General features: G+C 43.9%; 1 protein-coding gene across 2 annotated transcripts; it reads right to left on the minus strand.

Moving 5' to 3' along the window:
• Window positions 1-419: 419 nt before the first annotated feature.
• Window positions 420-27,890, minus strand: LOC311235963 (heterogeneous nuclear ribonucleoprotein L-like). 2 transcript variants are annotated; one of them, XM_084323508.1, is made up of 15 exons: window positions 27,763-27,855; window positions 25,773-25,888; window positions 24,916-25,153; window positions 20,603-20,690; window positions 19,653-19,747; window positions 19,371-19,443; window positions 15,402-15,434; window positions 14,786-14,857; window positions 12,641-12,936; window positions 11,791-11,912; window positions 8,245-8,446; window positions 7,091-7,148; window positions 5,917-6,027; window positions 4,789-4,842; window positions 420-1,028 (listed from the first exon to the last, which is right to left on the minus strand). In XM_084323508.1, exons 1-15 carry the CDS (start codon window positions 27,838-27,840, stop codon window positions 970-972), a joined length of 1,695 nt encoding a protein of 564 aa, XP_084179634.1. In that variant the 5' UTR covers window positions 27,841-27,855; the 3' UTR covers window positions 420-969. The 2 variants fall into 2 exon arrangements, with proteins under 2 accessions (XP_084179634.1, XP_084179633.1); XM_084323507.1 differs by lacking the exon at window positions 4,789-4,842 and having other exon boundaries at window positions 27,763-27,890.
• Window positions 27,891-27,964: the final 74 nt, after the last annotated feature.

The following is a 27,964-nucleotide window of genomic DNA, read 5'->3' on the forward strand; positions in this document are numbered from 1 at the left end:
ACCCTCATGAAACAAGTCATATCTCTATTGGTAAGTCTTACCCTCATGAAACAAGTCATATCTCTGTATTGGTAGGTCTTACCCTCATGAAACAAGTCATATCTCTGTATTGGTAGGTCTTACCCTCATGAAACAAGTCATATCTCTGCATTCTCTGCATTGGTAGGAATTATCCTCATGAAACAAGTCATATCTCTATTGGTAGGTCTTATCCTCAAAACAAGTAGTGTCTCTGTATTGGTACTTAGGTATTATCCTCATGAAAGTCATTTAAAAATCAGATTTTAAATTTGAACCCCAACACCCTAATTAAGGTAGATTTTTTACAATTTGAAATCTGTCAAAGGGAAAATTGGCCAGTAACAAAGACGTAATGCAACATGTTTGCGACCCAGTAAAGCAGTTTAGACACGGTCAACTTCACTTTCAAGATTTTTTATTCTGTTTTCATACAACAAAAAGAAACTCCTCTACATAACTGACTTTTAGGGAGGTGCAGTTCTGAAAGGCAGCAATAAAAAAAACAAATTTCAACAAAGGAGTATAATAAAAGATTCAATAAACAATACTAATACAAAAGCATGTTTCCATCGCTACATATCCATCCGAGCATAAAAACAGTCAATTGAAATATTCTCTCGCACACTTTTGTAGGAGTACAATAATAATAATAATACCAAAACTGGGCGACAACTGAATATTGCAGACACGCATGTAGGTACAGACACCGTATAAACCACACCTGGGTCACAACTCCCAAAATCCCTCCCAGTACTCGTCTGCTCAGAGCTTTTGAGTTTGGACTTCTGATGAATCAAGTCATCTGTACCGGAGACGAGTAACGGAAAGGATTTCAGACGACCCATCTAGGCCCCCGGCGTCGCCGCGGGCGGTCATGGTATAATCACAGGTGAATGGGACGAGGACAACAATGGTGGAACGTTCCATCTCCATGGCGACGGTGTGTGCTCAGTTGGCGTGCTGCACGGTGGAGAAGCACAGCTTGAGTGTGTATGGGTACGGACCAGCTGGGGGGGAGAGAGAGAGAGGATTTAGATACAGAAACCATGGTAGGTTTATAATGTTGTTTATTTATTATTAAAAAAAAAGTGCTAGGAGGGAACGAAGCCCAAAGGGCTTGTAAAAAGTTTCACTCTAATAATTTCTATAATAATATATGAACGAAATACATGTAAACATAGTCTAGAAAATAAACTCAAAACAAGATCAGAGACATAAGGCAAACACTAATAGTGGGAAAAAAATGTATAGACACGGATAGATGTCATGTTCAAAACACAGCAACAAGAGCCAATAACAAGAAAAAATTGAAAAAGTACAAGGCGGCAAAGGAGAGAAGAATAACATAAAAAGTATATAATGATGAAAAAGAACAAAATAAGCAGCCATATATCTAACAACTAACTGACTGGACTAAGTAGTTGGGTCAATAATCAAAATTCCGTGACCATTATCTGGCTAAGATGTTTTGATGAATGATTTGACTTCTATGGACCTTTTATAAAATATTTAGCCCCCCGTGTCCCTTCCAAAAATCCCGGAATTTTTTGTCAGATGGCCAAATCCAAAATACCTGTTGACGCCATCTTGAAAAATTTACTTTTGATCCAGAGCACCTAGAATCATGTATGAACACACTTTTTTGTGTAAGTCAACCATGACGATTCCAATTCTGACATCAGTTTGACTATGACATAAATTTGACCCAGAAACCCAAGATGGCCACCATCCAGTAGAGCAAAAATGTAACTTTTGAATGGGAAGGTAAGATTTGGTCTTTGGGCAGGGCTTCAGACTAACCTTTCCACTGATAGCACTGGTGCTACCAACTTTCCCAATAGCTAGCTAGCTAGCAACAACAACTAGTTAGCTAATATAGTCATTGTAGCCCTGTGTTTGGGGTTGTTAACCCTTGTGTTGTGTTCGAAAGCAGTTTCTTTCAGGAGTTATTTTGATGATGAAACAGAGCACAGCCTTCTGTTTCAAAAGGTATCTTGGACCATGCCATCTCGCCATTCCTTGACATTAAGAACTCCTGTTGACCTCTCTCATCCAGGCCTTCTTCTTCAACAGACTGCGAGAGTGTGCGTGTGCATAAGTGCGTGTGTGTGCGTACGTGCATGTGTGTGTGTGCGTGCGTGCATGTGTGTTTACGTTCAAGAATAATATGTATTCTGTGAGAAAGGTTGAGTTCCCGTGGGGGAGGGGTGCCAGAGGGATTAGGAGAACAGGTGCATGTTGCAAAAAGTAAGTGTTCCCGTGGAGGAAAGAGGTGGGGGTGGGGTGTCTAAAGATCAAATCTTGACTGACCCAAATTTTACCCAGTTACCCACAACATTTAAATTCAACCCAAACAAGTACCACGACATTGTACCCTTTCTTGGTCCCTTCCATACACTGTGATGATGAGCGCTATCTACAAGCGCTACAAGGGGAGTGAGCTAGGAGATGTACTCGTGGCAGGAGGAGTTATTGCAGAGGGCTCCGTTGACCGTGCACTGAAAGGCAAGAATTACAAGAGGGGGCTGCGTTGCTTGAGGCTCATCTATGAGGCACTCATGAGTCAGCTGGTAAAGGAGAGGCTCATGCCCAACCTGGCTGATGAGACAAGGGAGAACCTTGAGAGATATGAGTCTCTCCCAACAACCCCGTGCAGCTGCACTGGAGGATGATACTGATCTTGAGAGCCTCATCACCAATTTATTCACCCAGGTGGAGGCCAGTGACATGGCGGACTACTGGAGGGACTTCCTGTCTATGACGGATGCACTCATGCAGAATGTGCATGCAGTACATATCTGCAACTGGGATGAGTATGTCAGCTCTCTGCGTGCCATGCTGCCATGGATGGTAGTGTACGTCAACAATAGGTATGGAAGGTGGCTCACAATGCTCTGGTCAAAAAAAAAAAAGGCCAAGAGGAAGCACATAGAATGTGGTCCGAAAAGGAGGAGAAGATGAGCAGCGCGTGCAGGACCTGGTTGCATGCATGAGTGTGATTCCTTCCCATTTGATCCAGCCTCACCCACCCTCCGCACCCTACAGTCAGCCATGCCTGCCTCCGATGAACTCATCGCGGACTTCAACTCAGCCCATGCTGTGGGAGAGGAGAAGTTGACCAGCTTCTTGCAAGACCGGGTGTTCAGTAAGAAAACCTCCCTCCATGCACCCATCCCTTGGAGCAAACGCTTGACATTTGCCAAGCGGCCCTGCATGGAGAAGCCCGGGGAGGAACTCAAAGCAAGAGCTGCTGAGATGGAGCGGAGTGCTCTCAAGGCAGTGATCGACCTGGTTGAGGTCAGTCAACTTGTGAATCTCTCCGAGTTGCTGGAACATCGTGTTGTTGAGGAATGTGTGGCCTTATTCAACTCCAATGGCACACATAAGACACAGAAGAGCAAGCTCATTCAGAAGCTCTCTCTCCAATCTGTAGATCTGCAAGAACCCTACACCGCTCGACATGGGCATGATCTGGAGGATGGCAACCCCATCAGCAGAAGATCGGCAGACACAAGATGGCACCCCATACAAGTGGTTGGACTATGTCCACAAGGTATCATCCATCATCCTTGCCCGCCATGGTGATGCTGACCGTATTTTCTGTGTAAATGACCCGTACGACACAGCATACTCAACTAAAGATGATGAGCGAGATCTGCGGGTACAAGGTAACCTACACCTACATGAAGCTGGGCGACCCCTTCCCCTCTGCCAGAGTTCAAAACACTGCTGTGTAGCGTCAGCAACAAGGAGCGGCTACAAAAAGTAATATGCAGCTATCTGACTGACCTTGTTGCACAGGGTGTAGATACAGAGATCGTCTACTCTGTTGGCTCTCACTGCACCAACTTGTCAACCCAGCAACCAATGCTTTGACCAGTCTGAGGCTGACACCATCCTCTTCCCTGCTTACACAGTTCTACGTGAGTCAGGCTACAGTGGCCCTGTTGTCATTGATGCAGCCGACACCGATGCCTATGTCACGGCAGCGGTCATCTCTCAACAGCTGCCCGGTATGCTCTGTATCATGAGAAAGCAGGAGACTGACTTCAGCTGTGGCCTGGTTACTGAGGAGATGGCAGACTGTATTGTGCAGCTACACTGTATTACAGGCTGTGATGCCAATTCAGGCTTCTATGGCAAGGGTAAGTCGTCGGTGTATGACAAGTTGGCAAAGAGCCCTATGGCACGACAGCTGCTCTCGCGGTGTGGAGATAGCCTTGACCTTGAGGAGGAGGTGCTAGAGGAGCTGTTCGAGTTCACACGACATGTTATTTATGGCTGAGGCCCGTGCCACAAAGTGGAAGAGAATGAAGAACAAATCATTCATCCATCTCCCTCCAGATGCAGACAGCCTACGCCAACACTGCCTCCGTGCCAACTACTTGGCATATCTAGTGCGCCACCCCTCCCTGAAGCGACACCCTTCGCCACTCGGACATGGCTGGGATCTGGTGGGTGGTCGCTGTCGCCCTGTCCGCCACAAACAACCTGCTCTCCCAACACATCTACTTGCACCAGGGCCAGCTGAAGAAAGTGAGGAAGAGGAGAGTGAGGAGGATGATGATAAGAGAGATGATGTATGGAGGAGGGGTGATTCATTGGAATCTGATGATTCAGAATCTAGTGAGGCATAATGCTCTGATTCGGACTGATCATGACATGTTTAATAAAGTGGTTTCATTGTTGGGGCGCTCCAGTAGCACATGAGTCGTCCCGGGTTTAGTTTCCCAGTCCCGGCGACCATTTGTGGCATGTCTTCCCTACCTCTCCTCCCGTTCTCCCTCTCTCCCTCTATCGGTGCTGCGTGGCCAGATAAAGCTGAAAATAAATAAAAAAATAAAAAGTAGTTTCATATTTAATCTGTTCAAGTTACAGCTATTTAAGAGAGCGTTTAGTTATCTTATCATACTGTACATTCAATTATTTTGCTGAGATCCTTATGAAGGTAGTTTGTTTAAAGTACAGCAGTACCATGGTAAAATTGGTTTTAGTTATATTTTCGCTCTACTAGATGGTGGCCATCTTGGATTTCTGGGTCAAATTGATGTCATAGAGTCAAACTGATGTCAGAATTGGAATTGTCATGGTTGACTTACACAAAAGTGTATTCATACATGATTCTAGGTGCTCTGGATCAAAAGTAAATTTTTCAAGATGGCGTCAGCAGGTATTTGGCCATCCGACAAAAAATGCTGGGATTTTTAGGAGGGACACGGGGGCTAAATATTTTATAAAAAGGTCCATAGAAGTCAAATCAATCATCAAAACATCTTAGCCAGAGAATGGTCACGGAATTTTGGTTCTTGACCCAACTAAAGTAATGAGGACCTAGATATAGAGACAAACACCCATGGGTTTGTTAAGTCGTGACGTATCGACCTTCCAATAAACAGTTTCCAGGGGCCAATCTTCCTGCGTCGGGTGAAGCTCTGGTCTTTTCAACACGCCTCAGTGCCATGCGTGTCCCTTGTTGTTTGAACAGATCCGACATATCAAGCTAATTGTGGCAAGACAATTTTGGGAATGATAAAATGGACCAACTAGGGTAGGGTGTGTGCTGTGTGGGATGAGGACTTGAACCAGTAGAATTATATAAAAACTAGGACACGCATGGCTCCGCCCGCCCATTAGAGCACGGTCAGCGTGGCAGCAGAGCAGCCGAGAGACGGCCGTGTGTTCTCAGATCAGCAGGTGGAGGACGTGCGCCGAGCTACAGCTCCCAACAGTGCGTAATTAATATTCTTTTGGGTGGAGTGCACCTTTAAAAAAAGTACCACTTTTGACTTTGACATTACTGGTCTTTAAACAAGTTTGTGCATTTTGGCCATTGTTGAAAAGGGGTGGAAGATACTGTATGCATGTATGTATTTATGCATGCATGTCTGCACATACTCGAGTTCTTCATCTGGTAGTGGTTGATCAAGGCCAGGGCCTCCATGGCGTCGTTGATGGTCTCCCATTCCAGTAGACCAGACGCACTGCGCTCACTGGAGGTTGCGCCACCTGGTGGTTAACACACAATCACAAGATTACTCACCACATAGTAGAGCACACTGTAAATTACAGTCATTCATAATCACTAGTATTCTTCCAACTAGGGCTGTCACTAACAATTATTTTGTTATAGATTAATCTGTTGATTATTTTATCGATTAATTTACCAGAAAAAAACAATTGATTCTATTTGCAATTTAATATTTCAAAACGTTTTACTAGTATCCTCAGGTCACATGGGTAGTTGCCTCTTTGACAGCACCTACTGAATACCCAGAGTAGGAGATGAGCCATGAAGTTTATTTATGTCTAAATGCTGTAGTGTGGCTGCCTACTGTACATGAGTAGGGTGAGTAACCTACATGCCATTACTGCTTTTTATCTATTGACTCATTATAGCTACTTTATTATGTTGAAATAATATAACACCTGCCTAATCCATGTCAAAAAGAGTAGCCTATAGTAAATGTATACACACAAAGAGGGGGAGAATAGCTTATAGCAGACTTAATGATCTTACAATATTTTTTCTAATGAAGTGAAATATTTATCATCAACTATCCAGTTCGTAGTGCAACGCTACTTCAAATCATTGAACGTACAGAGAAAGAGGGAGAGAGACGTTTCTATGTAAACAGAGTTTACATAGAAACAGCGCGACTCGCAAGAGGAGTCGCCACTAGATGCCATAGCTTCTAAAATAAGGTGGCGGTATCGAGCTCAGCCCATCGCTTCCAGCTGGAGTGAAACAGAAGTGATCAGATGCGAGCGAAACACGCACTGTGACTGTTGAGTCCTGGCTCTAGGCAGAATCACAAATAGTGGTTTAAGAGAAGTTATTTATATTTTGAACGCGATTCTTTGTGCACCAGTTACATTATACGCTGCTGCGCATGTTATGACTTTGAACGTCTGCCATTTCCAACGCAAAAAGCATACAAGTCACAACAACACAATGCAGCGATCATGAATATGCAAATCGACAATTTCATCCTCGATTACATCGACATGGTGGATGAATCCTGACAGCCCTACTTCCAACATTCCATGCTTAAAAATGATCAGAACGTACTCTTGCCTGTGAACAGTTTGATGTTGACGGGAGCTTTCACGCCGAGCTCCTCACAAATCTGTCAAGAAGGAAAGCATCATCATTATAGACAGGGATCCAACAGCTTCTTTTCCACACACTGGGTTGTATAAAGTATCCGTTCACACAAACATTAACAGCAACATCATATACAGTGAAAGTGCATAAAGCCTTTCATGAAATATTAATAACTTTGAGAATCACTGGAGACAGTAATAGTTTTGATTGCCGTTGCAACTAGCCGACTAGCTAAGCTACAAATATGCTTTAGCCAAAATAGTCCAGTGTTTTCCAATACAGTGCAACCATCAAAATAATGAATAGCAGTAAGAAGCATTTTGTATAAAAGTATTCTGTACTTCTTCTGTATGACAACTATTAAAGAAACTTAAACTTGAAACTTGAGCTCCATCTTTTTCCACACAAACTGCAAGCTATGAAGCTATGGGCTAGTAGGGACACTATATCAAAACCAAAAGATGGCATGACGAGAAAACCTTGGGTCAATTTATAGCCAAGCAATCAAAACTGCGACAGGCAATCTTTTTTTTTATTATTATTATTTTTTATTTATTACTTTTCTTTTTCCGTTTTTCTCCCCTCCCAATGTTAGTCGTTATGCAAATTCCCAATCCCCTTCCTGGTCGTTGCGCACTCTACCCCCTACCGTCGGCCTGGGAGGGTGGAGACCATCACATGCTTCCTCCGACACATGTGTAGCCAGCCCACCACTTCTTTTCACCTGGCAGTGCGGACTCTCACTGGGAGAGTGTAACGTGTGGAAGGTCACACTGTCTACCTCCCTCCAGATCCTTCCCTCGCTGTGCAGACGCCCCGACCGAACTGTAGGAGTCACCGTTTACAACGACCCGGACCCACCCACCGGCTTCCCTCCCGCTGACTCTGCCAATCGAGCCAGTATGACGGCCGGCCAAGCCGGAGGTGACACCGACAATCGGATTCGATACCAGTGTCTCTTGCGTTGGTGACAAGCGCTTAGTCGGCTGGGCCACCCAGCCGCCTGCGACAGGTAATTCTACAGATGACAAAGCGCCTCCAAAAGTCATCCAAACGACTACTGCGCGTCACGACTACTCCATCCTAGAGTTCCTAACAGACGGGGATGAGGTGCTGACCTGAGTGAAGACCTCTACAGAGGAGTCTGGCTGTGCGTTGAAGAAGTGCAGCACATTGCTGGGGTGCTGGATGCGGTTCTTGGCCGCCTGCTCCGGGGAAGTGAAACGGTTGTTCCTGGAGCCGTGGAAGTCCTTAAAGCTGCTGCTGCTGTCGTCCAGCTCGTAGCACTGACCCGGCATGATGGCCTGCTGCTTAGACACACTGCAGGAGGAGAGGAGCGCAAAGAGGGAGAGGAAGTTGCAGGAGATATTGGTCCAAATCTATACATTTTCACATTGTCTGCAAAAAAATATAAAATAAAAATAAACAATATCCAAATAAATGGCTGTCACTCACTGGAGGAAAAGGTGTATTTGCACCAAATTTCACATAGAGGTTCAAAACATCTAAATATAACTTTTATGTCAAATATTGTATGCTCACACAAAAGTAATATGATGCAGGGCTCTACGCTAACTTTTCCCCCAAGGAGCACATGTGCTCCTAAATTTTAAAAAAAATGTAGCACAGTGGAAACATTTTCAAGTAACAGTTTATTAACAAACTATTTATTACATGCATAGTATACTGTGTGTGCATACTAAGGGACAAACATCTGTGCAATAGGACATACCACCAAAATCAAACATTTGGCCCATGCAAAGGATATCAGTTGTCCAGCTGCTTTTGTATGTTGTCCCGATACCAACTACCGATAAGAGGTAATGGAATATATTATAATCTAATTATTATTATTAGATTACAGAACATGGAAAATCCTTTATAAAATGTTCATTAATTATAATTTATATTTTGACGCTGTTGAAAAGTAAATACTAGGGATGCCCCGATCGATCGGCCTCCGATCGTTATCGGCCGATAATCAGTATAAATATGTGATCGGTGATAATGCTTTATTTTCGCCGATCGTCAAAACCGATCGATGACACGGAAAAAATTATCCAATTCTCAGCGGAGTTCTCACTCGCTCTTCTCTCACAGCCACACAGCTCTGCTGCTGCGCGTCTAGCCCCTCCTACTCCTCCCCCTCCCAGACCTGTGTCATGTTGTCAACAAACCCTTCTAACGGCAAGAGTCGAGTGCATGAGCACTGGAGAGCTCTTTCAACATAACCAGCATTAAACAAAATGGCCCAGTCATCTATTGACTTTTGTTTAATACATGAGGCGTTGTATAATGTTATCTAGCTACTGATAGCTCCTGATATCAACGTGACAGTTTGGCATTCGTTTTCGCAAGTGCTGGGTAGCGTTGGCTAACTAGCTATCGCTCGTGAGCTAACAGCTACCAAGCTAACATTACTGTTTAAACAAAACTACACAGTCAACTATTCACTTTAGTTTAATACATGATGAGGCGTTGTCTAACTGGCTAGCTACTGATAACAAATGCGCATTTCAGTTCAACACTTTGGTCGCCAGGCTTAGATTCATAATCAACCATCCCACACCAGCTCTATTTGTCTATGGAGAAGTTCCCCTTCTTTGCAGGGCTATAACTTTTTAAATTGTATTGCTAAATTGACATTACTATGGCCCATTCAACGTCAAGTATCTATTGTTCAGGGTGTAGCAACGTTATACTTTTTCATTCACATATTCATACTAAAATACGGTCTAAAGTACAAGTATGTTTTTATCGTTTTCTGCAGCATTCTCCAGAACGCCCTAAATGCATTATATTGATGATCAAATACAGTTCGATAGCGATCTGCGTGAGATAAAAAGATTCAAATGGACGTGCTTCTAGAAGTTACTACTTATCATCTGATGTTGACCGGATGGGGGGGGGGGGTCGTTTATAATTCCGTGGCCAACGTTAGATGATTCATCTAGTGTGGGTGATATGATCATTAGAGCAGTTTGTATCGAACACGTTAAAAAATAACGCTGAAACTTACCGTAGCGTTGGGCGATGAGCGTGGAGCAGAAATATTCCCATTATGGGATGTACAAATATGCGATCCATCTCCAGGTTGTATAATAGTATATACGTCCAAATCATGTTGTTTATCGAGTTATTGGTAACGGATTGCTATCCATTGTGTCTAGCTCGAGTCCTGGGACTATTAGCGAGTGATCGGACCGAATTGGAATGAGCACCAGCTTCCGTTTCCGGTTTGGGCGATCCGCCGATCTGCCACCAGATGGCGCTCTTGAACCGTTGGAGAGTTGAGTGGGGATCAACAGTAGATCTCAAGTCTCGGGGGAGAAATACGATTGCGATCACAGATTTTTGAAATATTGATATCAAAGACGTGGTACGGCGTCTTTGGCAGAATGAGCATGGCAGGGAATGACGTGGTAAGGCGTTTTTGGCGACCAAAGTGTTAAGAATGATAGGGGATGCGCCGAGACATCAGTTAGCATCGGTAGCTCACGTTAGATCACAACGAAATAATCCAGTAAACTAAATAGTTCACTTTATTTTAATACATGATGCCATCATGCTTCATAACACGTTTCAGACCCTGTTGAACTCGCTCTGACTCAATTGTATCCATCTGCAGAACGTCAGCCCCAGCACTCTCAGGCGCCACCCACGCTGAATGTGATTCCAAAGCAGAGTATACACACAGACAGTGGAGCTGTTTGCAGATAGCGAGCATTTTGACTTGTTGCGTGGTGGCGATGTCTCGCAGATAATACAACTACAAGTACAAGTCTAATTATATAATATATATATTTTATATAAAAAAATTATATATATATTTTTTTTTTTTTTTTTTTTAATCAAAAATGATCGGTATCGGCCGATATGGCTCAAGACGATCGGTGGCAAAAAACGAAATCGGGGCATCCCTAGTAAATACAATTATTCTGTTACAGCTGCTGAGCTATATACTATAGCTAATGTCCACAAATATCTTCCTTATGAAAAAGAGAGAGAGACTCTAACCCCCCCTTCCCTCACTATTGGATGCCTCAGAGTGTAAGGCTGAATAGCTAGATGGCATAGCTTCTAAACGAATGTCAATGTAGGCTTTAGTGGGCTATGGACTAGTCAAGTGGTCATTGGACGGGGGGCAGGTGGCGCACAGAGATTACGTTCGTCACCAACACCGGGAGACACTAGGATTCGCCTGTTCGAATCCAGCTCCCGGCGTTGCTATCAGCTTGGCTGGCCTCTCACACTGATACAATTGGCTGTATCAGGGGGTGGGAAAGCTGAAGGGTGGGTCCTGGGCGTTGTGGACAGCGACCCCTACAGTTCGGTCGGGGCGCCTGCTCAGCGAGGGTTGGAACTGAGGAGAGATAGTGTGGCCTCCCACACGCTACACTCTCCCCGGTGAGAACCTGCGCGGCCAGGTTGGCCTGCCCCAGGCTGCACATGCGTCGGAGGAAAGCATGCGACAGTCTCCGGTCTCCCGGACCAACAGTAGGGGAAAGTACGCAACAACCAGGAAGGGTGGGATGGGAGGAAAAAAAAAAAAAAAAAATCGGGAAAAGGGAGGGGAAGAAAGATATAAATAAAAAAAAAAAAAAAGGTCATTGGACAAAAGAGATTTTGCCTCTAAAAAGCTGAAAATGACAGTCCACACTCACCAGACGTTGAGTTTCTGGTCAAACAGGAAGTTGTTGTTGAGGTGAGTAATGGATCGGTCCACGGCGTAGCAGTCGCCCATCTCTACCATGGCGGCCCCGGGCTTACTCTTCATGAACTTCACCTGCAGAAGGAGACGCAGGGTTGACCTGCCCGTTAGGACACGCTGAAGTGACGCAGCCTGGGGCCAACGCGACACAGAATATTCATCTGGACTAGAAGTGGCTGCTCTTGAGTGATTCTTTCCCTCCAATTGCCAGACTGCTATACTCAACAAAGCATTCCTGTCACAAAGGACAACATTCCTACAGAAGACGATATCCGACAGTGGCTGTATCTAATGGATGTGGGCACAGGGATGGCAACGCAACATGGTCAGGCAGAACGCTGTGTAGTCAGGGTTGCTGCACTTTTTAAGGCCACTTTGAATAGAATTTAATACCAATTTCTGGTATACCGGGGAAAAAAAGTATAAAGAAAATGACTGAAAAGTAATTCCATACAAATTGTGTGGGGGGGGGGGGGGGGGGGGGTTGGACCATTACCATACTGCTTACTTTGCAACCTGAACAGTTGCCCCACACATATTTAAGCGTGATGCATCATCATAACCATATCATCATAACCTCTCACCTCTCAATCAAATACATTTTTATGGCCTAAAATTCGAGTTATTACACTTTAGACTCCACTGGAGCCCTGGTAGTAGGTTTACAGAAGGCAAAATAGTTTAAGACACATACCCATCCTAACAACATCTTCCTACCATTTCCATTGACCATTCCACCCAGTTTCCACCCAGGGTGAGCGTGACATAAGAGCCACGCCAACAGAACAGTCTCAGACACTCACCCGCTCCACATTGCCATAGAGGCAGAAGACGTTGAAGACACGGTCAGCGTTCATCTTGGCCGCCTCCAGGCCATACACCATGACAACGGGAGAATCAGCATGGGCGCCGTACTCCCCGGGAGGGGGGGGAGGAGGTCCGTAGCCCGGCCCGTAGCTCCTTCCACCACCACCACCACCACCGCCGCCGCCACCACCACCGCCGCCGCCGCCGCGGCCTCTCATTGGTGGACCCATGCGGCGATCCTCATAGCGTGGGGCTCCATAGCTCTCATCATAACCGCCATGGTAACCAGCGTCTGGGGGGAAGACGGCAGAGAGATGATCAGTACCTTGACCTGGCTACTGGAGGAACAGGTAAAAAGCACTTTGGGCAAGAAATAAAAAGTCTTCATGGAGAATTTGGGAAGTTTCGGCCCATAGAATAAATACAGTTCATATGGAATACTACGCGATTCCTAAACTATGACTTAGGGGTGGGCGTGAGTAATAAATTGATCGATTACTCACGGCTTTGAGAAAACTCGATCTTAATTTACTAGGTTGCACTTTTTTTTACGATGCCAGCTTGTGAGAATTCGTTGTAGCATGCTATTCAATGCCATCAACATTAGCTAACCAATGAAATACAATGACAGTACCCAACTAATGTTAATGCTAGGGATGCCCCGATCGATCGGCCACCGATCGTTATCGGCCGATATTCAGTATAAATATGCGATCTGTGATAATGTTTTATTTTCACCGATCGCCAAACCCGATCACTCGCTGTCGCCGAGTTCTGTCTCAGACACCGGTGGTGCGGCGTCTGCTCTCGAGTCCAGCCCCTCCCGCACGCATGTAAACACGGGTCTAGTCTAGTGAGACACGGGAGGACGGCGTGTCTCCCTGAGCTAACGTTAGCTTAGCTACCGTTACAAAATGACCCAGTCAACTATTCACTTTTAGTTTAATACATGAGGCATTGTCTAACCGAACGGTATCTAGCCGGCCAGCTACCGATAGCTCCTGACATCAACAAACGCTCTACTAGCAAGTATAGTAGGTAGGTATGATACCCGTTAGCTGACGTTAGCGCAAGTTAGTTCACCGTTAAAAACGAAATGTCCCATTGAACTAAATAATTCACTGAGGCGTTGTATTAACGTTATATATACGGCTAGCAGTAGCTACAGATAGCTCCTGATATCAATGTCTTATAACACTGATTCGATGCATATTCGAGCTGAGGGCTTGCTGAGCACAGTTAAGTAACGTTATACCAATAGGGTCCAGGTGCAGCGCCAGAGAATCCTGGCCGTAGCTCGAGGCTACTCGAGTATAGGTCCAGTTGCAGCTCCGGAGAATCCTGGCTGTAGCTGGAGGCTACTAGAGTACACACAGACAGTGGAGCTTGTTGCGTGGTGGCGATGTCTCGCAGATAATACAAGTACAAGTCTAATTATATAATATATATATTTTTATAAAAAAATAAAAATAAAAAAAAAAAATAATTTCTTTTAATCAAAAACGATCGGTATCGGATCGGTATCGGCCGATATGGCTCACGACGATCGTATCGGTGGCAAAAAACGTGATCGGGGCATCCCTAGTAAATGCCATTCAGAATGTATAACATAGCTACAACACACAATAACGTTAATACAATTAGATGCATCATGTTTGCTAGTCGAAAGGACTGGACAATTAAAATCAGCAGCTCTTCCTCCTCATCGTCGATTGCCTGTAGCTGGATCGAACGTTAAAACTAACCTAAAGTTAGTTGTTCACCAACAATCTCAACATTTGCTTTAGCGTTAGCTCAAAAACACAGAACCGGACGACACAAGTTGTCCGCTCATAGATAACAATACTTCCGGTCGGGGGGTTTCAAAATAAAAGAGCATGTCAAACACTGGAAAAGACGTTTATTTTGTACAGTAATCGATCACTACTCGAGTACATCATGCCCATCCCTAGTATGACTTCTACAAAAGGCAAATATATAATTCTTTATAAAGACTGGGAGGGGCACCAGTCTTTAAATCCCAAAAACAGGCTTCGGGGACAGCTGCAATATCTTCACATAGCAAGTAGTTGTTTGGTGCTATATTAATGTTCAACATCTCACATAGTGCTACTTTAAGGGTTAAGGACAGGTTTCCTTACTGTACTCTGGAGGGTGGTCACCCAGCAGGGCGGGCTGTCTGGCACGCTTGTTGGGGTTGGCGTTCGTATCCTCTGAAAAAACAACAAAGGGAAAGAAACCGCAGGAAGAGGGGAGAAAACAGTATGAATGACAAGAAGCAACAGACTCATCAAGCAGGGCTCACTTAGAATGACATTCAAGTCTAGCAAACTGACCATAGATGCACAAATTACTTGGACCATGTAAAACTTTTATTTCAGCTGAAAATGTGGCATTTAGATGTCAGATTTTCACAGAACTGGTTTCAATCTAGATTACATTTGTCAAACCCGGCCCTCTTGATCCTCCAATCACAACCGTTACTTGTGCGAGGGAACTGTTGTGATTGGAGGATCAAGAAAAGAGGGCTGGGGGAGGGGGACAATATTGTAAATCTATGGTAAAAACTGAAAAGCAATACAAGCTCTAGTACTAAATAAAAATATCCAGAATGATGGCTCTTAGGATAATACATAAAAGGAAGAAAGGGGAGGGATGGCGGGAGAGGACGATGATTTAAGACAAGTCAGTCTGGATAAGAGTGAGATCAATGACTAAAATGCAGGAAATAAAAGTACTGAAAGCATGCATACACACCTGCATTGCTCCCATTGCCTTCTGCTTCACCATCTGTACAGGTACACAATCATACATCAGAAGGAGGCCAGGTTAATGGAATAACTAGGTACAGTTCTCCTTAATCCCCCTAAATGGTCAGCTTATTCAAGTTAAAACAAAAGCCACCTGCCCTCACCGGTGCAGCATTAGAGATAACACCAACATGGGTAGAAAACATAAAAGGACGATCAAATAAGAATTAAAAACGCTGAAGTTCAGACTTCTCAGAAAGATGGAACTTGGCAATTCAATTACCCAATGTATTTACTCATTTAAAAATAAACAAACAATATAAAGGCAATTAATAAGGCAAGACTCTACACAATTCAAGCCTCCCCCTGAACTATATATATATATATATATATATATATATTAAAAAAACCATTTCCAGAGGAACTAATGTCCAGGAAACCATTTAATTGCTTTTTAATAACTGCCAAAAAGAGCAGCAGCAACTTGCATACAAACATATAGGCCTGGGCCACAATCACAATGCAAGCTTCGACAGAAAAACACTTCCAGAAAGAGACAAACATTAAGCCTGTATGGGAGAAAGAAAATGGAGCCATCAGTCTGGTGTAGCGATGTTGGGTGCTGAGGGGTCGTGTGGTGGTGGGATATGCACTGTGCTGTGCTGTCATGTTCCCAAGAGACGGGGGGGGCGAAGGTTACTTACTGCTTGCGTACAAACAGGGGAGGGGAGACACTTGCTGCAGTAGCTTTTGGCAGTAGCTCCAACACTCATTTTCATTTCATCCTTTACTCTTAATCCATTCCTCTTTTTGGAGAGGGGGTGAAAGAACTCCATTTCAGAGACTGATTCCAGGTTCTTATCAAGATGCAACTTCCCCTGGTCGGCGGGGGGGGCGCCTGTCGGGTTATTCCGTCCGTTTTGTTCCGTTTTGGAATAGTCTCCTTACCATCCCCTGGTCGGCCAGGAGGCTGCCCCAGAGCACATTTCAGATGGGGAAGGTGGCTCCTCTTACGCGTAAATAGCCAAACCTGCATCACATGGAAGGTGTTACACAGGTTCTACAAAGACTTGAAATATTTTACAGAAAAAAAAGCTACACTGATGAAAAATAGGAGATAGCTAGACAGGGATGCATTTGGCAAGGAAAGCACAGGTAGGAAAAGATGAGGAGGAGGAGAGGGGAGAAGAGAGGAAATTACAGGAGAACCTGAATCCCATATGGAAGATATCAGATAAAAAAAAACTGACTGGATTCTGAGTGTGCTTATGCGCGATGATGTTGTCAGCAATGTCTTTGTCTTCATCAGTTGTCTTTTTGTTCCTTCCAATGTGACTGAATACAGCTTGGGATCAATGGTGGTGGTGCAAGTCATCTATTGGATCAGTTGGCGTGACTGACATCAGGACGTGGGAGTGAGAGGGTTCTGGTAAAAATGTGCTGCTTGAGTGTTTTTCATGTCAGCAAAGCAAAAGGTGTGGAAAACCGGGGGAAAAAGATAGCACACAGCCCATCCTACCAAAGACAATACAGGTAGGACGAAGCTTTGTCAGTGTGGTCTGGACCAACAGGTTAGAACAATCAGTATGGGTCATCTGTTGTTGTTGTTGTTGTTGTAGTAGTAGTGAGGATTTGTCACTAATCTTGTGGATGATGGATGGATGTTGTCTCTGTGGTGTCTCCTTCTCTGGGTGGGTATCAGTCTGTAACACTTCTCCATTGTTGTCAGCGGATGGCGAAAGCTTGGGAGATAGCCTGTTGTCAATGTGTCAAGCATGGGTACGCCACAAAATGGAGTAGGAAGAAGGGGAGGGAGCAGGGAGAGGGGGGAGAAGGGTGGAGAGCAGAAGCGCAGAGGCTCAGTGCTCCAAGTACCAACAACCAAACTCCCCGCCCTCTCCGCTTGGGTGTGTGGTACCGTAAAGGAAGGGGGTAAACGTGGCGGTGTCTTCGTGGCTCTGTTGTTCTACGATGCAGAGATGAGTGGTGAGGGAGGAGGAAATCAGTCAGATCAGTCCTACCACAACATGTTGCATGGGTGGAGAGTGTCTTGCAGTCTATATCCCCCCCGGGTCTGAGGGGGAGAATGGGCCTTCTGTTCTGTGCAGAGTGGTTGTGTCCTCACTGAAGAAGTGGATACTTGAGATGGTGGTAGTGGTGGAGTGTTGTTGTCAGCAAAAATGTGTCTGCCTCTCCACCCATTCGGAAAGTGTCAGTGAGTGATGTACTGGTGCCGTTGTCCATATATGGATTTTATTTCATTATTCTCTCACTTCATTAAGTATGGAATTCAACCGAATGAGAGCCACTGGCAAATAACCACTAGCCAATTGATGCTAAATTGTGGTTGACAGATATGGATTTTATTCAGCCAATACAAATTATTGGTGAATTTCAGGTAGCCGATAGCTAAAAGGTACCAAGACTGATATTGAAAGTAGTCATGGGACACCAGTCATAGAGAGCAATATTCAGCCCCCTTTCCGGTCTGCTAGCATGACATGGAATTCCTTACGATCTCCCATTTTCACTCTAGCATTAAAATAGAGCCGGGTGGAGCCCTTGAAAGATGCTAATATCTGGGTTCATTTCTGCCCCTTTCCCCCCCTTCTTTTTAAATTAAATAAATCGTCCCAATATATCGGCAAAGAGATAAATTGACCTCTAATGTTAAATACATTTTAAAAAGCTAAATTCCAGAATGGCAGAAGTGAAAGCATAGTGGAAGTGAACAAGATCAGTTTGACAATTTTTTTTTCATAGTACCTTGAAAAAAGAAATGTGGGCTTCAGAATGCAAGTTGCTCTCAAAGCATGAGTGGCAACTTGTATGGATGCGTTTCATGTATTTGAAATTAACACTACTGTATTCGAAGGATTGTGTCCCATTTTCAATTCAGCCCATTCGGTTAAGTGATATTTCATGGAAAGCCAAGATTAAGAATTTTAATGGGAAATCTCACTAACTGTATTTCTGAACTGAATTGAAATGGATACCAACCCTAATTAGTCTCTTATGTGGTAAGATGGCAGGAGCAGCTGGGCTGCTGGCAGAAAGGAAACGTCACACAAGACATGAGAACTAAGGTGGATATAAAACTACACTGATACAACACTGCGAAAGTGCGAATGGCTGTAAAAAGCTCCCCGGCAATTTAATTTTTACAACTTAAATATCGTAAATTTGTGGTATTATTTTAAACAAGTATGGTCCGTCACTACACTTAGTTCATGACATAACATTTACAGTAAATTATAAAACATAATCTAGTAAAGCTAAATTATGTTACAAGTTGAACTAGAGCAAACTACCTAGTTACATTAGATACTGTGAGTCAAGAAGAAGCCTGAATGAAAACAGTCATGTCAGGTTTTGGATTGAGAGAAGCTAGACTACAGTAATTACCACCATCATCCACCCCTTTAACGATAGACTAATCATGTCGTTCCGTCTGGTTTACCAGCAGTGGCAATGCCTGGCATTAGGAGAACTAGAAAAGCTGCATACCACAAATGTTTACAATAGTATAGTAGTTCTAGAACTCAAGGAGTTACTACAGTCGAATGTGAGACGCCTTCCATCAGCTCATTCGTCCTGTTGCTCCAGCCATACCTGCCACCTCACCATCGAGTCATCCGGCTTAAGTGACGGGTATTAAACGAGGACCAGACGGAGAAACCATTTGGTCGTAACGCCACAAACACACAAGCTCCTCTGGACGTGCTGGCCAGCACAGTCAGCGGGTCCCCCGATCAGTCATTTGCATCCCTACGGAGACATCGACACTGGTCATCAAACCAGGGGGGACCCAGCAAAGGAGTTGTGGGTGCTTAGTGGCGTCATCAACCAAGGGTCTCCATCCTGCCAACAGCACGCTCCCTGAAACCCTCAGTGGTGAGGGTGCTGGATGATTAAAGACTCTGCTCCGCTAGAAAAGGTGCGTCTTGCATTTTCACAAGCATGTGTGAGGGTTTACCTGGACCTCCCAGGTTTGGGTTGGTGTAGTCCCAGGTGTCTTGGTCATTCTTAAATACATTCAGGCGGGTGGGCTGAAGGAATACAACACAATTATATGCATGCAAACATTATTTTCCATTACACAAAGTCATATTTTTTTGCTACTGGTCAGTTTTGCATTGTAAAATATGAACTAAGTGTGGGTGTCACAGCTTGTGTGTGTGAGGATACCTAGCCATGATGAAACATGCAAGTATTTTATTTTGTACCATAGTTTTTGTAGTAGTTGCATAGGAATTACCTTGGCATACTCAATCTTGAGTGTGCAGCAGCCAGAGTAGATGTCCGCTCCATTAAGTGAGGCCTTGGCACGCTGTGAATTTTGTACGGAGTCAAATGTGACGACACGGTTAAGGGGATAATGAGGAAAAAGTGACAGGTAGTAGAAGAGCCTCTCAGCCAGGTAGACAGACATGCTCCACACAACAGGCATGCAGTCGCAGACATGACAGACCGATTATCTCAGTGACATTCTCTCAATTCCTCTCCTTACTAGGGATGGGTACCTTTAACATTTGAACCGATACCGGTACCCAATGGTACCTTTTTTCGGTACTTTAGTCTCAAGAAATTTAATTTACCTACCTCAGTCGTAAAAAAAAATCCAAACTTCAAATAACTACAATTTCGACAGTTTTCGGCTTGTCATTGCTCCGACTGCTTTGTTGTTGAATCAAGTACTAGAACTAAGTAAGCATATATTGTGCGTGTGAACGTTGACATGAAAAAAAAAAAAAAAAAAAAAGTAAAAAAATGAAAAAAAATCGTTTCTCACTTGATTCGATACTCGGTAGTACCGACGTGTTTCGGTTCGGTGCCTCAAAAGTACCGAATTCGGTACCCATCCCTACTCCTTACAACATGAAACCAAACCTGTGCTTCTGGGTACACAATCGTTGACTGCCGAGTCATCAAAAACAACTGCATGACAACAATAAGAAGCCGACAAGCTCACTTGTACTAGAGTTAAAAAGGGGGAATAAACTTTATAATAATGAAATCCAAAATAAAAATAAAATGCTTGGTTGTCATTTAACAACAAGGCCAGCCAAACGTGTGGTATGCGTGCGTGCACAGTCAAGATTTGTGTCACTTTCCCCAGATGATTACTGGTATTCAACAGGTGAGCACAACATAATCAAGCAGTGGATAGTGAGCCCCGGGGGTTGGGAAGCGCTGGGGTAAAAGGATATTCAACCATGGCCTGGACACCATTCTTCCTGAAGATGACAATTCTCTGGACGGGGCCACAGTTGTTACAGATTGTGTAGAGGACATCCTGTGCAAAGAAAACAAACATAATAAACTTTTGTTCACATGACTAATCGAGGTGCCTGGCTCATGACCTTTAAGCCTTTCATTACCACAATGCAGACTGTTAACCGTCTGTAGTGTGGTAGTGAAAGGGTTAACCTTCTGTATTGTTGCAGTGAAAGGGTTAATAAGCCAATCCCAAAGACCTTCGCAAGCTACTTTGTGGAGTTTGTGTGTTTTATAAATGCAAACAGTCACATTGTAGATGTAAATTATTCAACAAGACCCTAATCATGTCAGTTTGCAGAGCTAGTTAAGCAAAAATAATAAGCCTAGTATAGAACTTCATACGACTTAAAACTATTGTAAGAGATGTAAGGATTCTGCCGAGTATCATTATAGGATATTGCTATGGTGTTGATTTATGAATAGAAACTATTTGGCTTGTCTGAGGTAGGGGTGGACGGTATAAACGGTATGAATTTGTGCTACAGTATGGATTTTGACTATACCTTGTGACCGGTAGAGCAACTCTAAAGTAGCAACGACGTAACCAGTGTGGAGGGAGGGGGCTGCTAAGTGGAGCTAGGGTTAGCAGGGCTCTACAGTGTGACATTAATAATTCACTCGCAAAATAGATATGTGCGAACTGGAAAAAATATTTAGGAGCACAGCGGCTTTGCGTAGTGGGCATGTCAACGCGCAATTGTCATTTCATAATAGACACGGAACAGAGCGGAGCTTCAATTCTAGAAGTGAACAAGCTCTTCAGCCCTGCGTTGCACACAGCTGTGTGACAACTTCTCGCGAGTCGTGCAGTTTCTATGTGTAATGTAAACTCTGCGACGGGTCCTATCGTCTTAACATGCTTTGCAATTTGCATCCTCGCCATACTGGAATGCCCATGCTAAAACCTTATGTAATGTTAACAGTCAGGGTTAGAAATAAAAAAGAAATTCCCATGCCTTTTTTTTGCCCCCCTTAACACTTTGGATGCCAGCCACGACATAACGTGTTATCAGCCCGATGTTTTTATCGTTTTCTGCTGTATTTCATAGAATGTGAGATATAGCCATTTATGCATATATTAGATCATCAAATGCAGTTTGATAGCGATTGACGCCAGATAAAAAATTTCAACTGTACATGATCCTAGACATTATGACTTATCATCTGATGTTGACCGGAGGGGGGGGGGGGGTCGCTTATAATGCAATGACCGACGTTAAATGATTCATGTTGTATGGGTGATATATAGATTAAAGCAGTTTGTATGGTTAATAATAATCAAAAACGCTGAAACTCACCGCAGCTTTCTCTTGGGTGATCAGCGTGGAAAAAAAGATCGCTATTATGGGATGTTGATCTAGATGAACCATTTCCGGGTTGTATAATACTATATACGTCCAAATAACGTTGTTTATTGAGTTATGGCAACGTATCGATTATCCAGTGTGTCGAGATGGAGTCCCGGGAGCGATCGCGAGTGGCGGACGGAATAGGGGGGACACCAAGCCCTTCCGGCCCCCACTTCCGGTTTGGCACCTCGCCGATCGGCCACCAGGTGGCGGTATTGAAGCGCTGGAGAGTTGAGCGGAGTCCTACAGCACCAGTCATGGCTCCGTGGGTGAAATATGAATACCATGGCAGAAATTTGAAATATTGATCTCGATGACGGCGTAATCCGTCATTGGCAGATCAAGCATGGCGAGGAATGACGTCTGAATCAGTCATTGGCGAAAGATGGGTTAATAACCGGAGCAAGATCGCCTATCGACTCTGCAGATCTACCAGACTCTGGAATCGGCAACATGCAATACCGGCCAGATCCTCATAGGGGCGCCATCGCTCCACTGCAGTATCATTGTGGGCGAATGGATTTTTTTTTTTTTACCCTCCAACAGAGTATCATATTACTCTAATGCCAAGCGAACATCATGAACCGTGTATCATGTTTCGAATCGCAGATCTCACCATGGAATAAGGGGATTGATCATCAACCAATAGACATATCGATCTACCAGATGCCGGTCGATAACGGGGAAATGCTGTAGGATATCCCACGGGCTGACGGTAAAACCTTATTCACCTAAATTACAGCCGTGAGACGCAAGCATTCGATCAGTGAATGTGGCTACTTCCACGGACACTCTATTGGTAATCAATAATAATAATCGACGTTCCCCGCCGCCCCCCTTTCATCCATAGATGCTATGGGATAGTGTGTTATTTCATTAGCATATATACAACAGAAATGCTGTCGAATATAACGTGAGTAGCCTTTAGCTCTCTATAAGTAGCTTTCCAGAAAATATACGAGACGAAATCTGCGATAAAGCTTATATTCACGGCGCTATAAAATGACAACCTATTGATGGATTTTTTTTTCTTTACGCCATTTTGAAGGGACTCTTTATGAACTCAAGTGACAATGAGAATGGACAGATAGCAATACTATAAAGTATAGATATAGCTCTACAAAGACACATCGGTTCGTCAACAAACCTTGGTCCTCTAGCACCATAATTAGACATCCCCGAACGGTCGTCAAAGTGTACAAACTATTTATTACATGCATATTATATACTGTGCGTGTGCATACTAGGGATGGGCGTGAGTAATCGTTACTCGTAGCTATGAGAAAGCAAAATTAAAAAGATTTTTTTTTTATTAAATTTGTATAATGTGTTTTTTATTGTATTTAAAAAAAATATTTACATATTTGTTCACATGTATGTGTAAGATTATAACAGTTTGTTAGTTTCCTTAAACATATATACGCGAATGAACAAAAATAAGGTTTCGCCCCTCCCTTTGAGTAATACACGATCACTAGAGTATAGCATGCGATCAATCAATCTGGATTTTTCTTTAAAATGCCCATCCCTAGTGCATACTAAGGGGTAAACATCTGTGCAAAGTGTCGGGGGCTTTTCTTGCCCCCCTTAACTGATTTTCGAGGGCATTTTTCCCCAAGCCCCCCTTAATTTTGAACCCCGTTAACCGTTGATGTAGCCTCAGAAAACTAACGTTAGCTAGCTCCTAGCAGCGTGTTGATGTAGATTCAGCAAGCCAACGTTAGCTCCACTCTAGCAGCAGCACCCTCCCTCCCTCATCCCTCTCTCTTTGCTAACAATCCTGATTCGATTCTTAAACCTATTTAATTCAAAAGGAAGATATTGATGGACATTAGCTATAGTATAGCTCAGCAGCTGTAACAGAATTTACGTTTTAAGTTAAGTTAAACGACAAAAAAAGCCAGCGGTGGACCGACATAACAAACTGTTTACTTGTGTAATGACATGGTTCCTTTTCAAACTGTCGATAGAAAGGGCTTAAAAGACATGGTCAAAGCACTGGATCAAAGATACGCGTTGCGTTACGTTACCTGCCTGCAGACACCTGAGAAAAGGTTTTTGCATTTGTCTTTTTTTGCGTTCATCGCTTTATTCTACTGGGCAGCAGTCCAGTAGAGAGAGAGGAGGAATGGGAGACATTCCCATTCCTGCATTTTTCTATTGCAGTTTTGCACAATAAATGTTCTTAAAATACCTCTATGTGAAATATGTCCTAGTAATACAAGAGTTTTATTAGTTTTAGAGTCAAATTATACTGTGATATAAATTTTAGACCATACCGTCCAGCCCTAGTCTGAGGTATATTTACAAATTACATTTAACAAAGCCGACACTTTTATCCAAAGGGACTTGTGTACAACAAGTCAGGAGGAGTGGTACACCTGACGGCTAAGGGTAAGTGGTATTGTTTGTATAGCAGTGTTGAACTGGAGTGCTACGCCCCTCGAGTGCATAGTAGTATAAACATATTAGCATAGTAGGTAGTAGTATATGCATAGTAAAAGGGGAAAAAATGTCCCATAACACTGGCGTTACCGGTGACACAGGACATTTATTACTGGTATTGCAACCGTGCTACTATTCACAATATTGGAGGGAAAGGTCATTTTTGCACCATTACTCGTTTTCATAGAAAAAGATTGAATATGACTGGTGTGATTTTTGTGGGATCTGTACCAAACAAAGATGGCTTCCTAAGTCTGTAGAATACGGTTTGTAGGCCAGGACATCTCTGCAGAACCACAATACTTAATTTAGAGCAATATTTTGACTAAATACTTTGCCTTTAACACCTCTTTTACCTCAATTGCTCGGCCCTAATGTAATTGCTCAGAAAACTCCAGATTAAATGTTCCATCTGTGCATCTAGATGTATTCAACATTATTAGTTACCGAGGTGATGGGGTAAATAGGGTTCATGATGGTGAGCAGCAGGACATTGTTGACACTCCTGGAGTCGTCAGAGTCTCCTGGCCTGGAGATCTTCTGGCTGGTAGAGTAGTTGATGAAGGCCGGATGCCCTGCGATGTAGACCTGGTTGTCAGCTGCGTAGGTGACCGCGGTGGAGGCGCCGTTCATGTCCTCGTACTCCACCAGCGCCTGGCGCTTCTTAGGCATCACTACCACGTAGCTGTGAGGACGACGGAGAGGAAGTTTAACGATGACGCTCAACTATGTGGAATAACCACATGCCCGGCAGTCGGGACCGTGTAGACTCAAGAGCTTGAACGTTTTTTCCCTCTTTCCTTAATGATTAAAAATCTTACCTGCCAAATTAATACCTGCCAAATGCTACAATACGTTAGATGTTTTTTTTTCTTCTACAATACTAGCCACTTCAGTGGGTACATTTGACATTGAATTAAGTTCAGCGTTTTGGACCCCTAGCCATTATTTCCTACTCACCGATGATGTCGTCAATCGTTTGACCCCTGGCCATTATCTCCTACTCACCAATTAATTTGTCAGTCTGTAACATTTATCATCATAATCCATGCTGTTCTACATACTGGATACCGGCAGCTCCAGTTAGCCACAAAACAAATGCAGTGTACAAGCACAGACATAAAACATTGAAACAGTCTTTGCTGCATCGTGGGGTAGGTTTCAGCATTTATTTCAGGGCTTTTACTGACTGGAGTGACTTTGCTTTAGTTTTGTGGCAAAATAGCAGAAAAACTGAAGAACAAGGATTGCGCTGAGAAAGAACGAACTTCAGCCATCAAGTCAATGGCAATGTAGTTATTTACCTGATGGCTCCAAACTCCTGCAGGGCCTCCACCAGGTCTGCCTCGGTGATGCCGTCCACCAGCCCCCGGATGTGCACCACTACAGACGGAAGGGTCTTGTGTGGATCTTCATAGCCCTGAACCATAGAAAGCACATGATTTTAAAATAAATAAATGTATGTGTATATATATTTTTTTTTTATCTTCTTTTTCTCCGCCTAATTTTCTATGCTTTTCCTTCCATCCCAATTTAGTCGTTATGCCAATTCCCCCCCCCCCCTCCCCGGTCGTTGTGCGCATGTTCCCCCTACTGGTCGGTACAAGGGAACCCTGAAGTCTACCACATGCTTCCTCCGACACGCGCGGCGACAGCCAGTGGCTCTCTTCTCACTTGGCAGCGAGGACTCTCATTGGTCAAGTGTAACGCGTGGGAGGTCACGCTGCCTTCACCAAGTCCTGCCTCCGCGGAGCAAGCGCCCAGACCTGAGGGTGTCGCTGTCCACAACGCCAGATTACCACCCACGACTTCCCTCCCGCTAACTCAGCCAAACGTGTTAGTATGACGATCGGCCCAAGCCACAGGCAATGCCGACTCAAGGAGTCGAGACTGCAGCCTCTTGCATTGGTGACGAGCGCAATATCCGCAACGCCACCCGACCGCCTAAATAAATGTATATTTGTAGAGATTGTAATGGTACATAATTCACCCACGGAACTATGTTCGCCTGAACATTCTGGAACATTTGTGATGATGTCATAGCCGAACGTTCTAGAGCATTGGTGATGTCTGGGGGGAAATGTAATTAAATATATATATAAAGTTTAATATAAAGTTTGCCGATAGGGATGTATCAGTAGTATTGACAGTGGTAGTAGTCGTAATAGTAATCCAGGATATTATTTGTATCTTCTAAAAAATAAACCAGTTCAACACAGGTACCTACTTTTGCTTTGATTTCTTTGATGGTATGCTGTCAATTTTGTGTTTTGAGCACAACGTTCATCATATATCTAGCCTCTTTATTTTGCTCTCAAAGGGCACCAGATTGATGCATTTAACTTTAAAACGTACACAAAAATAATAATTATGGGGGGGGCATGCCCCCGGACCCCCCTAGAGGGCCCGAGGTTCACAAAATCCTGTGGGAAACACTGAATTAGCTTATATACATAATCTGCATGGAAATACACACTTATAACCAAATAATTAACGTTTAACCAAATATAGTATTTGGATATTTCCTATGCTTAGAGATAGTATAATAAATAAATAAAAAATTTGTCATAGTTGCTGCGATGGATTGCGAAAATACGCCACTTCTTAGGTTACGCGGTGGTGGGGGTCGTCGTACCCGTGCGTTTTATCCTAATGACTATAGCGATCAAATTACTATAGATAATATTAGCATTATCGTTTAGATCTATTTGTGTGGAAATGGTCAATGGGGATTATTAGTGATATGCCTTCCACCGAAAGAATAGCAAATTGATGGCCATTCATACGGTGGAAGAGGTGGTTAGCAGCACCTGGTTAGCTAGCAGTGTTAGCTCGGTTAGCATGCTGCTAGCTGGTAACAGCGTTAGCTTGGTTAGCATGCTGCTAGCTGGTAACAGCGTTAGCTTGGTTAGCATGCTGCTGTAGCATTAGAACAAAGCGCGTCTCTCTCTCTGGCGCGGCGCGGCCCCCAGAGCAGCATCCACCCTCCATTGATTCTATTCAAATAGGCCACTGGATTAACATCAAGTGGCCAGACGGTTTCATGACAAAAAACAACTACACTAGACAATCGGTAAACGTTACATCTAGTTAAAATATAAACTAAATCATTACTAAGGCCCCGCGCCTAAGCATTATGTTTTTAAACGACCTGGTCTCCCTCACGGTGAACCCTGTGTAACGTGTCCGCTTGGAGAGCTACGTTAGCCGGGGTGATTTTCATGCACGAACCGCCTGATGGGCCACAAGTGAGAGCATGATTCGATACAGTAACTGTTTGCGCAAAAAACCTACCGTGGCCATTCCGTCGGTCTTCTGTCTTTTCGTTGCCCTGCCGTCTTCGCTGTAATAACGGCTCGCCGCAGTAGCCATGTTGTCCGAGTTAAAAAGGATGGTTGTGGTGACGAAGTAAAATGGACGGAAAAGTCATGAAAACCGACGCTCTTGTAGATCCACCCTCAACGGTCCGTTAAAAGCTCCGATTGGCTTGGAGCCC

The sequence above is a fragment of the Notolepis coatsorum genome (assembly GCF_963971535.1).
Source record: "Notolepis coatsorum genome assembly, chromosome: 1".
NCBI classification, from domain to species: domain Eukaryota; kingdom Metazoa; phylum Chordata; class Actinopteri; order Aulopiformes; family Paralepididae; genus Notolepis; species Notolepis coatsorum.

Bases quoted from the DNA above. Each gene is read 5' to 3' on its own strand.
- LOC311235963 (XM_084323508.1), bottom strand. From the start codon at position 27,840: ATGGCTACTGCGGCGAGCCGTTATTACAGCGAAGACGGCAGGGCAACG. The intron at 25,889-27,762 runs GTAGGTTTTTTG...TCTATGGTTCAG, and splicing joins AGACCGACGGAATGGCCACG to GGCTATGAAGATCCACACAA. The intron at 19,444-19,652 runs GTAATTCCTATG...GTATTCCTTCAG, and splicing joins TCAAGATTGAGTATGCCAAG to CCCACCCGCCTGAATGTATT.